Source organism: Danio rerio, chromosome 21 (genome assembly GCF_052040795.2).
Source record: "Danio rerio strain M-AB ecotype USA chromosome 21, GRCz13ab, whole genome shotgun sequence".
NCBI classification, from domain to species: Eukaryota; Metazoa; Chordata; class Actinopteri; order Cypriniformes; family Danionidae; genus Danio; species Danio rerio.
Window position 1 is genome coordinate 14,393,758 of NC_141041.1, and position 13,743 is coordinate 14,407,500.

At 36.2% G+C, this 13,743-nt stretch overlaps 1 protein-coding gene and 1 long non-coding RNA gene across 51 annotated transcripts in view; one reads left to right on the plus strand and one right to left on the minus strand.

The window, feature by feature from the left end:
• The window catches only part of sptan1 (spectrin alpha, non-erythrocytic 1), a 67,561-nt gene that overhangs the window by 47,271 nt on the left and 6,547 nt on the right, over positions 1 to 13,743 (plus strand). For 21 of the 50 annotated variants that reach the window (NM_001098488.2, XM_087299685.1, XM_087299689.1 and 18 more), the window contains 8 exons: positions 4,901 to 5,033; positions 5,117 to 5,215; positions 5,325 to 5,484; positions 5,570 to 5,646; positions 7,640 to 7,849; positions 7,923 to 8,219; positions 10,250 to 10,362; positions 11,976 to 11,993. In NM_001098488.2, the coding sequence (NP_001091958.2) occupies positions 4,901 to 5,033; positions 5,117 to 5,215; positions 5,325 to 5,484; positions 5,570 to 5,646; positions 7,640 to 7,849; positions 7,923 to 8,219; positions 10,250 to 10,362; positions 11,976 to 11,993 (1,107 nt within the window). Of the gene's footprint in view, positions 1 to 4,900; positions 5,034 to 5,116; positions 5,216 to 5,324; positions 5,485 to 5,569; positions 5,647 to 7,639; positions 7,850 to 7,922; positions 8,220 to 10,249; positions 10,363 to 11,975; positions 11,994 to 12,374; positions 12,438 to 13,743 lie in introns of all 50 variants that reach the window. The other 29 variants (XM_087299676.1, XM_087299679.1, XM_087299680.1 and 26 more) reach the window with 2 other exon arrangements.
• Positions 777 to 1,842, minus strand: LOC137488787 (uncharacterized). The gene is made up of 3 exons (XR_015520051.1): positions 1,706 to 1,842; positions 1,497 to 1,600; positions 777 to 908 (listed from the first exon to the last, which is right to left on the minus strand). It is a non-coding gene; the product is annotated as an uncharacterized LOC137488787 (long non-coding RNA).

Genomic DNA, 13,743 nt, shown 5'->3' on the forward strand with positions numbered 1-13,743 from the left:
TTTTGTCACATTAAATTATTGTAAAATTACAACCATATATTGTAACTTTACAGTAGATAATAAAGTCTGTTACTGTGATTTCACAGTATCATCTTGTAGAATTATTTATTTTACTGTGAATTTGCAAAACGATTACTGTGATTTAGCAGTAGGTTGCAGTTTAAATACCTGATTTAACTGTAAAGTTACAGTTATATCCCGGATTACTGTAATTTAACAGTTTGGTGCTGTAAAATTTCAAAGCAATTTTAGGTCACACAAAAATGAAAATTCTATCTTGATTTACTCACCCTCAGGTTGTTCCAGCTCTGTTAAAAATGATTTTTTGTTAAACACAGGAATAAAAATATCAAATATTCCTCTTTGTGTCCAAACAACCTGAGGATGTGTAAATGACGACAGAATCTTCATTTTTGGGTGATCTGAGAAGACTCTAAAATCAAAATAAAAACAAACACACATACATTTTTACAGATTTATTTAACAGCTCAATGACATCTGTGTAAACATTTCAGAAAACTTTTAAAAGGTGAAGGTGAAGCCTCAAAAAATACTATAAGAACATATTAATAAAAAAATCTGACATCATATGCAGCATACATATAAAAAGCAGTGCTTCAGAGTGCACTCTCTCTCTCACTCTCATTATATATATATATATATATATATATATATATATATATATATATATATATATATATATATATATATATATATATATATATATATATATATATATATACATACATGAGAGAGAGAGAGAGACAAAACTTCTTGCTAAATTAGGCAGTCGTCTATTCAAGGTCAATCATTTTCCTGATAATTGTACACACTTGCTGGTTGATGTGTCTTCTCTGCTTCTTTGACTTCGTCTGTCTTCCATCTCCAAACTGGTGCCCAAAAAGCACCTATAAGCAAAAGGGCAGACACACAGTTAGCTTCATACAACACTACTGGGACACTACTGCTGCACTAGAGAGCAAAATTACTGTTAGCTCAGTTTGAACATGCTGACAATACTGTAGCTCAGTCAAACTGCAATCATTTAAACAAAAACATCTGAAAAGCATTTCCATCACAAACACACAATCAAGAACAGTCCAACAACAAATAGTGGTTTTAATGACCTAGGCAGAGCATTTTAAAACAGTTGATTTGATTTACACCTTCTGTTTACAGACTATAATCTAATGCTGGGTTCACACTTATTGCAAAGTTAACACATGCATCACAGCACTTGCTCTTGAATACTAGCAGGATGTTTCTTGCATCAAGCTAATTTTTCATGATTTAAATATTAGGAAAATTTTGCAAAAAAAACTTGATTGAAGTGATACAGCACTTGTGTTGTATTCATTTCAATCAAGTTTTTTGCAAATATACCTTTTATATACAACTTATATACAACGTTTTTTGAGTTTCACTTAATTTGTGCTGCCCAGTAAAAATTTCCCACTATTTATGCATTTGCAATGACTTGCATGTAATCCACTCACCTGAAAAGGTAACTTCACATATGGTATAAGAGCCCCATCCTTTTAAAGACAGCTTCCCCTCTGGTCTCCAGCACAGACAAACAAATTGTGTCTGCAACACAGCCCTTTATAACAAGGGGACAAGGGGAGTCATGACTTGTGCTCCTATACATTCCTTGTTTAACCCCCCAAAACAAGCCCTCAGTTACAATATTTATTGTAGACATTACCTTAAATTCCAGAGTGCAAAAGGCATCTTCAGCATACTTCAGTTTCAGACCAGATCCAAAGTCAGTTGTGAAACCCAGGTGAGGTTCCATGACCACTTGACCCTCCAAGGAATAAGACTAAAAGGGGGAAAGAAGGACTAAATTAGAGGTGTTTGTGAATAATTAAATTTGTTTGTAGAAACAAAGTTGACATTCCATGCTCTGCCTATTAAAAACCACGCAAACAAACACACATGCCCAGTAAAATTGCTAATAAAAATAAAAACTATAGTTTAAAAAAATCTTTGTCTAATATTTACTACTACTGGAGGTACTGGTGGAACTTCTGGAAGAAGAAAAAGAGTTTGTACAAGAAACTGCTCACAACAAATCTGTGAAAAACCTGACATTTAAAAATCCAATAAAAATGAGGAAGGCATCAACATTACCTTTAATAATCAAGCGATGGTTGATTGGTAGCATCAGTGTTTCAACATCAATGGCTGTGGCTGCAAAAAAATATGAATATAATAAGAGTAGAATAAGACTCAACCTAACACACGCACACACACACACACACACATACTCATATATATATATATATATATATATATATATATATATATATATATATATATATATATATAGGTTTAGATTGTGATAATGAATTTAGGTTATATTTGTGTGCTCAGAATTTACTCACCTCACACTTCAGCTATTATCAGGTAACTTACACCTGAACACCAAAAAATAAAATCTACAGTTAGTGACAATATACAATTAGTTCTCATTCGTAAATGTTAGCACTGCATTAACACCAGTGAGAAATATACTACAGTATGTACTGTGTTAGTGTTAGTTTAAAAGAATACAACTGAATTGTATTATAAGCCTCATTTAATAAAACAGTTAAGACTTGTTTCATAATGAGTTTAGTTTATTTAACTAACTTAACTTTAGCGTTACAGTGAACAAAATTAACGGACATGATGGTGACTAACCGTAACATTAACTTAAGTGAAGGCCAGAGCTTACCTTAACTTTGCGTTAGTCATTTCACCTTTATTTCAGTCTTGTACTGAAACAGAAAATGCAATTAACAAGAAGTTAATTAAAGAAAATGCCCTTTCTTTTTTTCAAGAACTAACGTTAACGTTATGCTAATACCTCAGAAAACACTACAATCACCATCTGGCGTTGTTTAAAAAAAAAGGCGCGCTTAAACCCTGTACGTGCGAGTACAACTAAAGTACTCGGTAAATTCCTGTTAAATGACATGCACTAAACAGAAATACACATACAACAATCATTTAACGAACAAAAGTCATATTTTAACACTTACCGAGGATGAATCCGTTGGGTAAAGACACGACGCAGGCGTTGTCTGTGGTGATGGCGCTTGTTTGCGTTCGAGTCGAGTCAGTTCTGTTCAATGAATCGGCTCCTTTAAGTGAACAGTAAAGAGTTGAATTCGGCTCCTTTAAGTGAACAGTAAGGAGTCGAATTCGCCTGAAAACGATTCCGTTTTGTATAATATTGTAAGACGCAAACATATAATTCATTAATATTTCATCATATTGCCTGGTTCGTGTACTGCTTGTACACGAATTGCTTGTTGATGACGATGAGCTCATGAACACGTCTGATAAAATATCTGAATCTGATTCAATGTCACACGAGTCCTGAACCGAAGCAGTGCAAAAGTAATATATTGATTGAAATATAAAGTTAATTATTTTCTTCGCCATTCAAAATATTACATATCTCTGACTTTAACAATAAGAATAAAGTTCGTTTGGAGTGTATTGAGAATTATTATTTTTTCCTCCCAGGATTCATTTCGCACCAAGCTGCATCAAGCTGTAATGGTGGATGAGAAGGCACATAATATTATAAATATTGCTTGTAATATGTAATGAAATAAAGTTTTAACACTTTTTCATGCGAGAATGTAGTTCTTCAAAACTCAAATCTGTGGATTGTTAGTAAAGATTGTGTGTAATTTTAAGTGTGTTTTGCCGGTAGCGGAGATCTATGACCTCCAGGCGGTAACGGCGCTCATTACTCATGTATCCGCCGAGAGGCGCCTGTCTACAGGCTAGACATTGGGACAATTGCCCCGTCTTCGATGGCTCTATTTGCGTCCGAAAATGAAGTTTTAACTGTTTTTCATGCTAGAATGTAGTTGTTTAAAACTCTAATCTGTGGTTTATTTATATAGATAAAAAAATAATAATTTATATATATATATATATATATATATATATATATATATATATATATATATATATATATATATATATATATATATATATATATTTAATTCTGAGATTAGTGACCTCCAGGCGATGACAGGTGCCCAATCCTCATGAAACCGTCTAAAGCAGACATTTACCCTGACATTGAAATAATTGTTGGCTGTTTAACAGTCTTTGGTTTCATTAATTAATTACTTTTTATTCCAGTTTATTATGTTTTGGCTAAGCACACAGTTGTTCATTAAATATTATTTCCTATTCTGTTAACTGTATAAAATTAAATAAAGGTGCAGTACAACCAAAAAGATGTTGGTAACCAAATCATTTTGGGGGCTATAACATTCTGTTATTATCTGTTAAAAGTTCATTTGTATTAATTTCTACGTTGAGTTAAAAAAAGGTTTGAATTTCTATAACTAACGTGCAAAAGATATAGCCCTTTTCACAGTAATTTGCTGTAATCATGCTACCTGCCGTAATTTCACAATAAAATTATGAATACAACATATTACTGTGAATTTTTCAGTTAAATACTGTTAAGGGATACTAATGTAATTTACTGTGAAAAATTACAGTAACTTGTTGTGAAAACCTGGAAATTTTTTACAGTGTAGTCATTACCCAGTTCCTATAATAACTATGATGAGTACATTGTATGTAGGCCTTGCGTGTAAAACAAGACTTTGAAAGTGCTAATAAAAGATATCACTTTTGAATTCTTTCTAAATTAATCCTTTAACATCGACAACCAGAGTAAAGATGCTGTTAATGTAAAAATATAATACATTTTAAAATGGATTGAAATGGAAAACAGTTCTTTTCAATTTCAACATTTTACTGTACATTTAGGACAAGAAATATCTTTCAAATTTATATAAAATAGTCATATCCCCGTTTCAAAAGTAGTTGATATTGCTTTGGATGGGAAAGTGAAAGCTGTTGGGTTTGCTGGTTTTAGTGGGCAGAGGCTTGAAGAGTCGCTGGAATACCAGCAGTTTGTGGCGAACGTGGAAGAAGAGGAAGCCTGGATCAACGAGAAACTGAACCTGGTCGGAAGTGAAGATTACGGTGATACTCTGGCAGCTGTGCAGGTATGAATTCATTGAAGTGTTTACTGTAACAAACCTTTAACATGATCTCGTTCACACCATGTTTTTTTTTGTACTTTTTTCAGGGCTTGCTGAAGAAACATGAAGCATTTGAAACTGATTTTACTGTGCACAGGGACCGTGTGAATGATGTGTGTTCCAATGGAGATGAACTCGTTAAAAAGGTATACACTTTATTTTGTGTCAAATAAATTGAGCTGTCTCTGAAGTACACAATACAGTACAATACAAGCTGATGGCAATATTTTAAATTATATTTTTGCTGCTGTGCAGGAGAACCACAATGTGGAGAACATCATGGCTAAAATGAAGGCGTTGCGTGGAAAAGTGTTGGAGCTGGAGAGAGCAGCGGCACAGAGGAAAGCCAAGCTGGATGAAAACTCTGCCTTCCTGCAGTTCAACTGGAAGGCTGATGTGGTGGAGTCCTGGATTGGTGCGTTGCTGGAAACTCACGCTAATGAGATTGGCTGGTAATAAACTGTTGCTGTTTTTTAATCCATATGCTTTTGCCTGATCAGGTGAGAAGGAAAACAGCCTGAAGACTGATGACTATGGTCGCGATCTCTCCTCTGTGCAGACGCTGCTCACCAAACAGGTGCGATTTCAAACTAGATTCACAGCAATTTCATATGGCATTTTGCACTAACAGGGCTCCAAATTAACCTTTTTTGCTTGGTAGCACCGGTGCTCCTAACTACAAATATTTAGGCGCACCCACCTAAAGTTATGAGCACCGTTACTACAGGTTTTATATTAACAGATTGATTGCATTTGAAATAACAATAATCAAAACTAACCAACAAAAAAAAAAATCTGCATGCACTTACCGGCCCTATACGCACTATTCGTCTGATATTGCACACATGATATTGACATCTAACTTATTATTTGCATTCTTCATCTTAATAACAATAACAGTCTTTTCATGAGCTGCAACATTAGTTTAATCAGAGTGAATGCATGCTCTTTTGCGATGGTGAACGCAGTTCCAGTCGAACTACTGACAGCATCGTGACAATTAAATAAAGGATCAAATAACGTTAGAACATCTCATGCTTAAAATGTACAGATTCAGTGGTAAACACTGTTACCTGAAAACTCCGTCCCACTGGCTCTATGGTGATGCTTTAGTCATTTTTATATCGGGCTTTAACCCACTGGAAGTCTTTTATCCCTCTCTTCAAAAAGTGACATTCACCACATGATCACTAATCAGATGTGGCATTTTTTGTAACTTTAAGTGGTTTTTAAAACAAAATCTGTCAGTGTTGTTTTCATTCTCTCGTATCCAGACCTTTATATTTTCGCAGCTGTAGCTCCCTGTCATCTGAACTGAGTGACTGAACGCTGATATTAACCAATCCATTTGGGCTCTGTTCTGGAGCAGTTGGCCAATAAGAAGAGCTTAAATGCGGGGCAAGCATTGCAGGATTAGTTCACTGCACCATGTTGACATGTCAACTGTTTTAAACCATTCCTGAGAGCTGCGTTTGGTATTTTGAAGTGCAAAGATGCATTCTGTGTGAATGTCTCGTAAATACGCACATGCGGTGAACATTTTGCTGTGAAAACTGGTCCCAAGGCAACTGGTTTTATGCACTCACACAAATGTTCCCAAATATATTTTGAGGTTGCGTGTATAAGATTTCAGGCGCTTATGCGACCAAAACGGTTACAATTTTGAGCCCTGCCTAATAAAATGGTTTGTACAAAATAAAAATAATGTGGTTTACAATTTTGCTACTGTCGATACTAATGATGGTTCTTCAAACTTTGATAAAATTGTTGAATGTTAGAAAGTTTGTTTTTGCATAAATTAAAACGAGTCATGTTTTCAGTTTCTAGACAACACGATACCAATATTTTTTAACTTCATTAAGACACATGGAAACACGCGTTTTCATTAGCATTTTTAAAAAAAACTTGCGTCTACACAGCAACTTTTCAGAATGATCTGTGTTCACACGTCTGCAGAAATGCTGTATTCAGCATTTTTAACAACACTACAATGTACTCCACCATTGTTGTGTATGTTTGTTTGTGCTTACCTTTAATCTGCACTCCCATAAACATGTACTATGCAACATCATTGTTTTCAAAAACTTTAGTTTTCGAGTGTTTACACAGAGAAAACAACGGCTTTGTATTTTAAACTTTCTCATCATAAAACTATTTTAAATGCATCTTTTTTAGTCCCAAAACAATGTTGTCTTGTCAACGAACAGCCAAAATATATAAATGTTTCCAGTTTTTGTCTGAAAAAATAAACCCTGAATGTCGATCACAACAAATAAAAAAAAAAAATCTTTGTTTGATTTAATTTTTTTATTTTGTTTTTGAGTGTTTTTTTTTTTATTGAAAAAAATGCTAAAATAAGTATTAAGGTGTAAACTTGGTAACATTCTTGATAATTGAATACAAGTTTAAAAATATTGGTGTTACAGCTGCTTTATAAAATAATGATTATTTGGATCGAAAGTGAGCTGATATTGTGAAACGGGTATACAAACTTTGAATGCATTATATAAGGGTTAAAAATTACACTTAAGGCAAATGCTTCACCTGACTGTCGTGTCTTCTGTCCACAGGAAACCTTTGATGCAGGACTTCAGGCCTTCCAGCAGGAGGGCATCACCAACATCACAGCTCTAAAAGACCAGCTGCTGGCAGCCAAACATGTGCAGTCTAAGGCCATCGAGGCTCGTCACGCCACCCTGATGAAGCGCTGGAACCAACTACTATCCAACTCAGCAGCCCGCAAGAAGAAGCTTCTGGAAGCACAGGACCACTTCAGAAAGGTATGAAGAACGCAAATGTACCTGAAAGAAAACTATTTATTTGGTTTGCCTTCAACTCTTGTTCTCCATTCAGGTGGAGGATCTTTTCCTCACGTTTGCCAAGAAAGCCTCAGCCTTCAACAGCTGGTTTGAGAACGCAGAGGAAGATCTGACCGATCCTGTGAGGTGCAACTCTCTGGAGGAGATTAGGGCACTGCGGGATGCCCATGATGCCTTCCGCTCGTCCCTGAGCTCCGCAGAGGCCGACTTCAGCCAGCTGGCAGAACTCGATCGGCAGATTAAGAGCTACAACGTGGTGTCCAACCCATACACCTGGTTCACCATGGAGGCTCTGGAGGAGACCTGGAGTAACCTTCAGAAGATCATCAAGGTGAGGCGGAGTTTCTTTGTGTGTATGAAGTGTTTGCTATTAGATGGTATGATATTGGGCTACATTACATTTTCTGTTTGGAATATTCAGCAGTGAATTTGATTGAACTAAAAAAGGAAAGAACCAGAAAACAAAAGACAGACAGAAAGTAAGGTATAAAAATAATGGAACAATTAGAACGACAGATAAAGTGTACCATTTAAATAATTTTATACATTTTTCTGTGAATGAATAATTTAAAATTAATTTGATTAACACAGAATTAATAAATATTATGAATATTACTTTATTACCAAATAAGTATCTAATATGGCAACAAACGATCAAGATATTGTTAATATATGTATCAATTACTTCTAACTTTGCTGGTATCACACATAGTGCTGTTTAACAATTAATCACCTCTAATTCCAAATAAAATAAAAGTTTGTTTACACATTACAATTTTTTTACATTCATATGTAAAATATTTATATAAAACAAATTAGATATAAAAGTAACTGGACAGTTGGCTTCTAAGCTGTTCCATGGCCAGGAGTGTGTTATTCCCTTATTGTCCCAATTACAATGAGCAGAGAAAAGGTCCAGAGTTCATTTCAAGTGTGCTATTTGCATTTTCAACTCTCAAGATGAGATCCAAAGAGCTGTCACTATCAGTCAAGCAAGCCATCATAAGGCTGAAAAAACAAAACAAACCCATCAGAGAGACAGTAAAAACATTAGTAATGGCCAAAACAACTGTTTGGAACATTCTTAAAAAGAAAGAACGCACCAGTGAGCTCGGCAACACCAAAAGATCCGGAAGACTTCGGAAACAACTGTGGTGGACGACTGAAGAATTCTTTCCTTGGTGAAGAAAACACCCTTCACAACAGTCGGCCAGATCCAGAACACTCTCCAGGAGGTAGGTGGATGTGTGTCAAAGTCAACAATCAAGAGAAGACTACACTAGAGTGAATACAGAGGATTCACCACAAGATGTAAACCATTGGTGAGCCTCAAAAAACAGGAAGGCCAGATTAGAGTTCTAAAAAAGTCTCCTATGGACACATGAGATCAAGATCAACTTGTTCCAGAGTTATGGGAAGAGATGAGTATGGAGAAGGGAAGGAACTGCTCATGATCCTAAGCAGTGAAGCATGGTGGTAGTAGTGACATGGCGTAAGCATGCATGGCTGTCAGTGGAACTGGTTATCTTGTATTTATTAATGATATGACTGCTGACAAAAGGATGAATTCTGAAGTGTTTCAGGCAATATCATCTGCTCATACTCAGCCAGATGCTTCAGAATTCATTGGGCGAGGCTTCACAATGCAGATGAAGAATGACCCAAAGGATACTGCAAAAGCAACCAAAGAGTTTTTGAAGGAAAGAAGTAGAATGTCATGCAATGGCCAAGTCAATCACCTGACCTGAATCTGATCATGCATTTCACTTACTGAAGACAAAACTGAAGGGGAAATGCCACAAGAACCAGCAGGAACTGAAGACAGTTGCTGTAGAGGCCTGGCAGAGCATCACCAGAAATGAAACACAGCATCTGGTGATGTCTAATTGACTGCAAAGGATGTGCAAAGTAATAAAAAGTGAAAGTTTGATTTCTGATTATTATTCTGTCTAATTACTTTTTGGTCCCTTGACAAGTGGGAAGCACATTTGCAAACTGTTGTATTTCCTACACCATTCACCTGATTTGGATGTAAATACCCTCAAATTAAAGCTGACAGTCTGCAGTTAAAGCACATCTTCATTTAATTTCAAATCCATTGTGTTGGTGTATTGAGCCAAAATTGTTAGAATTGTGTTGATGTCCCAATATTTATGGACCTTAACTGTACATACAAATAATAAATATACAAAGTACATGCATATATTATTTTGTACACTATTAGTCGCAATTAATGGTAAAACAACATTAATTGTAAAAATATCAAACGTAACATTTTGTTTATTATTTTAAATATGTTTTTGAATGTAATATTTGATTAATTTTATTTATATTTATTTAATTAATTTTATTTGCTTTTAGGAGCGAGAACTGGAGCTGCAGAAGGAGCAGCGCCGACAGGAAGAGAATGATAAACTCAGACAGGAGTTTGCTCAGCATGCTAATGCTTTCCACCAATGGCTGCAGGAGACCAGGTACAGGGGACCAGCATGCACTGCTCCGAGCGCTGTATTCTCTTAGCTTCATTACAGAGGGTTACACACACCGCATGCAACACATTTGATCGCACAGCATGACATCACACACACACACACACATCTGATTATATTTGATCGTTCTCTTCTGATCTCCATGTAACGGCATTTTTCATTCGTGTGTCAATCACTTTTGTTGTGATTGTAGTCTGCGCCTGCTTTGCCATGTTGTCTGTGTTGTGTGACTGTTTTCACAGCGATCACACAATTGAAACTCATCTGGGGCCTCATGTATCAACGCTGCGTACGCACAAAAACTTTGCGTACGCCAGGTTTCACGCTCAGAATCGCTCACGTTTGGATTTACTAACAATGAACTGAACGTGGGAATTTGCGCAGGTTCACGGCAGCTTTCTGGCAGGCGTACGCACATTTTTTGTGCGTGTCTGTTTTATTTCCATTGGCGACTCCTAGAGGCAGTTGTGTTAAATTCTTCTCTACAAAGTGTCTGATCCTTGCAATGGCGTCTGTATGAGACGGGTTCATATAGTAGGTATGTAAGATTTCCATACCATACAGTTGACCAGCTAAACATTAAAGCACAATTTTCAGCGGTCGCCTGTTTTCCCAATGTAATCTGAGCTATCTACTGCACACACATCGCTATAAAGACACTATCTGAAGATAAATTTGCATGCGTGAATCAGAAACATTTCCATTCAATAAATGTGCAAATAAAATATGATGCACAAACTTATTAATGATTCCTACTTGTCTTTCTCGTGATAAATAGTGGGCAAAATCTGATATGTAGCGGGAAAAAAAAGAAGAATGAATTCATCAGACGCTGGATTCGAGCCGAGTTTATGCTCGAACGTGTCAGTACATAATCATATGCTTCTTATGAGGTGCGCCACTGAGACTGCGAAGGGTACTGCAACATTTTACAGATATAAACCACACTATTTCTTTTTTAAATGCACTCAGTGCGATGTTCAGACCCAACTGTGTTAACCGTATCAGCTAAACTCTCCCACTCTATTTTTTTCTTTTGTTGTTAATTCCGGAGAACAAACTTGCAAATAACACCGTTTTCCTCCGGTCTACCTCCGAAAGCAGCATCTCCAATTCACATTCTGTTCAAAGTTTCTCTTTTTGCTTGATTTTGCCGTTGCTTTTTCGTTGGGTTTTGCCATTAGCATAGTCATTAGCATATTCATACGGGGGAGGAGGCAGGGAGGGGTTTTGTGCTCGTGCATGTTGCGCTCAGTTTCACGTTCATTCAGATGTACAAAAAAATATGCGTGAGATTCGGCGTACGCAGTGTTTCATACATCTGAATTTTTTTCTGCGTACGCACATTTACAGCTTTGTGCGTACGCAATGTTTTAGTAAGATTTCCACGCAAGTCTTCGTACATGAGGCCCCTGGTCTTGATATGCAGCAGATATGCTTTGCGCTGGTCACATGATGTGCTTTGTCATGTGATTGTTGAGTAGTGGCGCTAATGTCACGGCTCAATGTTTTAACTGTTTCTTTCTCTTTATTTGTCTCTCTCTTTCCCCGTTCCTTCACGCTGCTACCCCGATGCTTGGGATCATTTCTCTAATCAGGACATACCTTCTGGATGGGTTAATATCACCATTTTTTTCCTATTTTTACTGTAGTATGTGTGTGTATGAGTGTGTATGATTTGTGTAATGCTATTACATCGGCAAATGATAGAAACAAGGGGTTTGAATATTAGAATAGGCTTTTAAATTGGATAAGAAGGCAATCATTTTAAATGTATATGATAGAAATAAGATTATCCCTAAAAATACAGCGGGCAATTTTGGGAGTTGCAGGTCAGAATAGACACATAAAATGGTCCGAACTAAGGAAAAGGACTCACTTTACATATATTTTGCATATTTATCCAATGTTTTGACTGTTTCCAGATGTGTTCCTTTGTTTTTTCACACTCTTTTTCCATTCCCTCTTCATCTCCCACCTCCTTCATCTCTGAATAGCATAGCCTATCGGAGGGTAATCCGTGTCTATCAGTATGAAGTCGATGATGATCTTTCTGGAAGGTCTTCTCCCTTTTTTCTTCCTCTGATTGGCCTCCTCACCCCACACCTTTTTGGGTTTTCTTCTCATGCACTCGAGTCTGATCCCCACTGTAAAGGCTCTGTGTGTGTGTGTGTGTTCAGTCCCTTTTACTAACATTCACTGCAATGAGGATTTTTTTTTTTATTGAGATGAACCCTTCCAGCTTCTTAATGCAAAACGCCTGGCTACATTTTGGCACCAGTGTTGAGGAGTGTGAACACTTCATCTCATTCTTTAACCGTTTGGTTTATTCCATGGTTCAGTTATTTATCTTTTCTTTTTTCCCCCCCATTCATCTTGAGGAAAATGTTCATGCACCAGATTCAGGGTGGAAACTGCAATGTGTAGTTCCATGATTGGAAAAGTACGCTGACATCTTCAGTTTTCAGTGTCCTGATCTGAATTTGAACAGCTGTGCATTGACATTTTTTTGGACTTTTATATTTATAATATGGCTGTAGTTGAGTAAAGGCCCTGATATACTCATGGTGCTTAGAAGTAAAATGTAAAAGAAAATACTGTTAGCGAATATCCCAACATAGTCCACACTGCTGAGAGAAGTGTATTAAAGAATACTTACTATATTTAAAAATACTAGACTTATATTAGATTATTACAAAAATTATTAATACAAGTTCTTGGGTCTATGATCGTTCCTAGAACTATTGTTGGAAGTACTCACTTTTTCCATGTTCATACCTGCAGGAATTGGAGATGTTTTTAGTTCCAAGAATACCATTTAGAACTAATGTAGCTCATGTTTGAGAGAAGGGTCTCTTCAAGCACAATAAAAACTACATTAAGTGGCGCCGTATTTTTAAGTGTGTCAAGTCACACACATTCAGGTAGCTAATGGTAGCACATTTACCCATTTGCGTTTTAGTCTGTGGAGTTGATTTTTCTGTATTCCTACTGATGGTGTGAATGCAACAAGAAAAACAAGTTATAAAGCTGGAAACTGAGCCTTCATATAGCTTTAGTTCCTGTAACTACTAAAATAATGGCTCACATCATTTAAATGTGTTACCAATTAAATTGAGCTTTTCTGAAAAGTTCACTTAACCAAGCTGAACACATAAAAAAACTTAAGTTTCAGTTTTGACTACGCTTGAATTTGTCTGGAAACTAAGCCTTCGTTTAGCTTTAGTCCCTGTAATTACTCTTTGAGAACCATAATGGCTCCCATAATTTAAATGTGTTACCATCTAAATTTATCTTCTCTAAAAAGTTCACCTAAGCAAGCTGAACACTTAAAAAACAAAAGGTTCCATTTTGATTTTGCTTGAA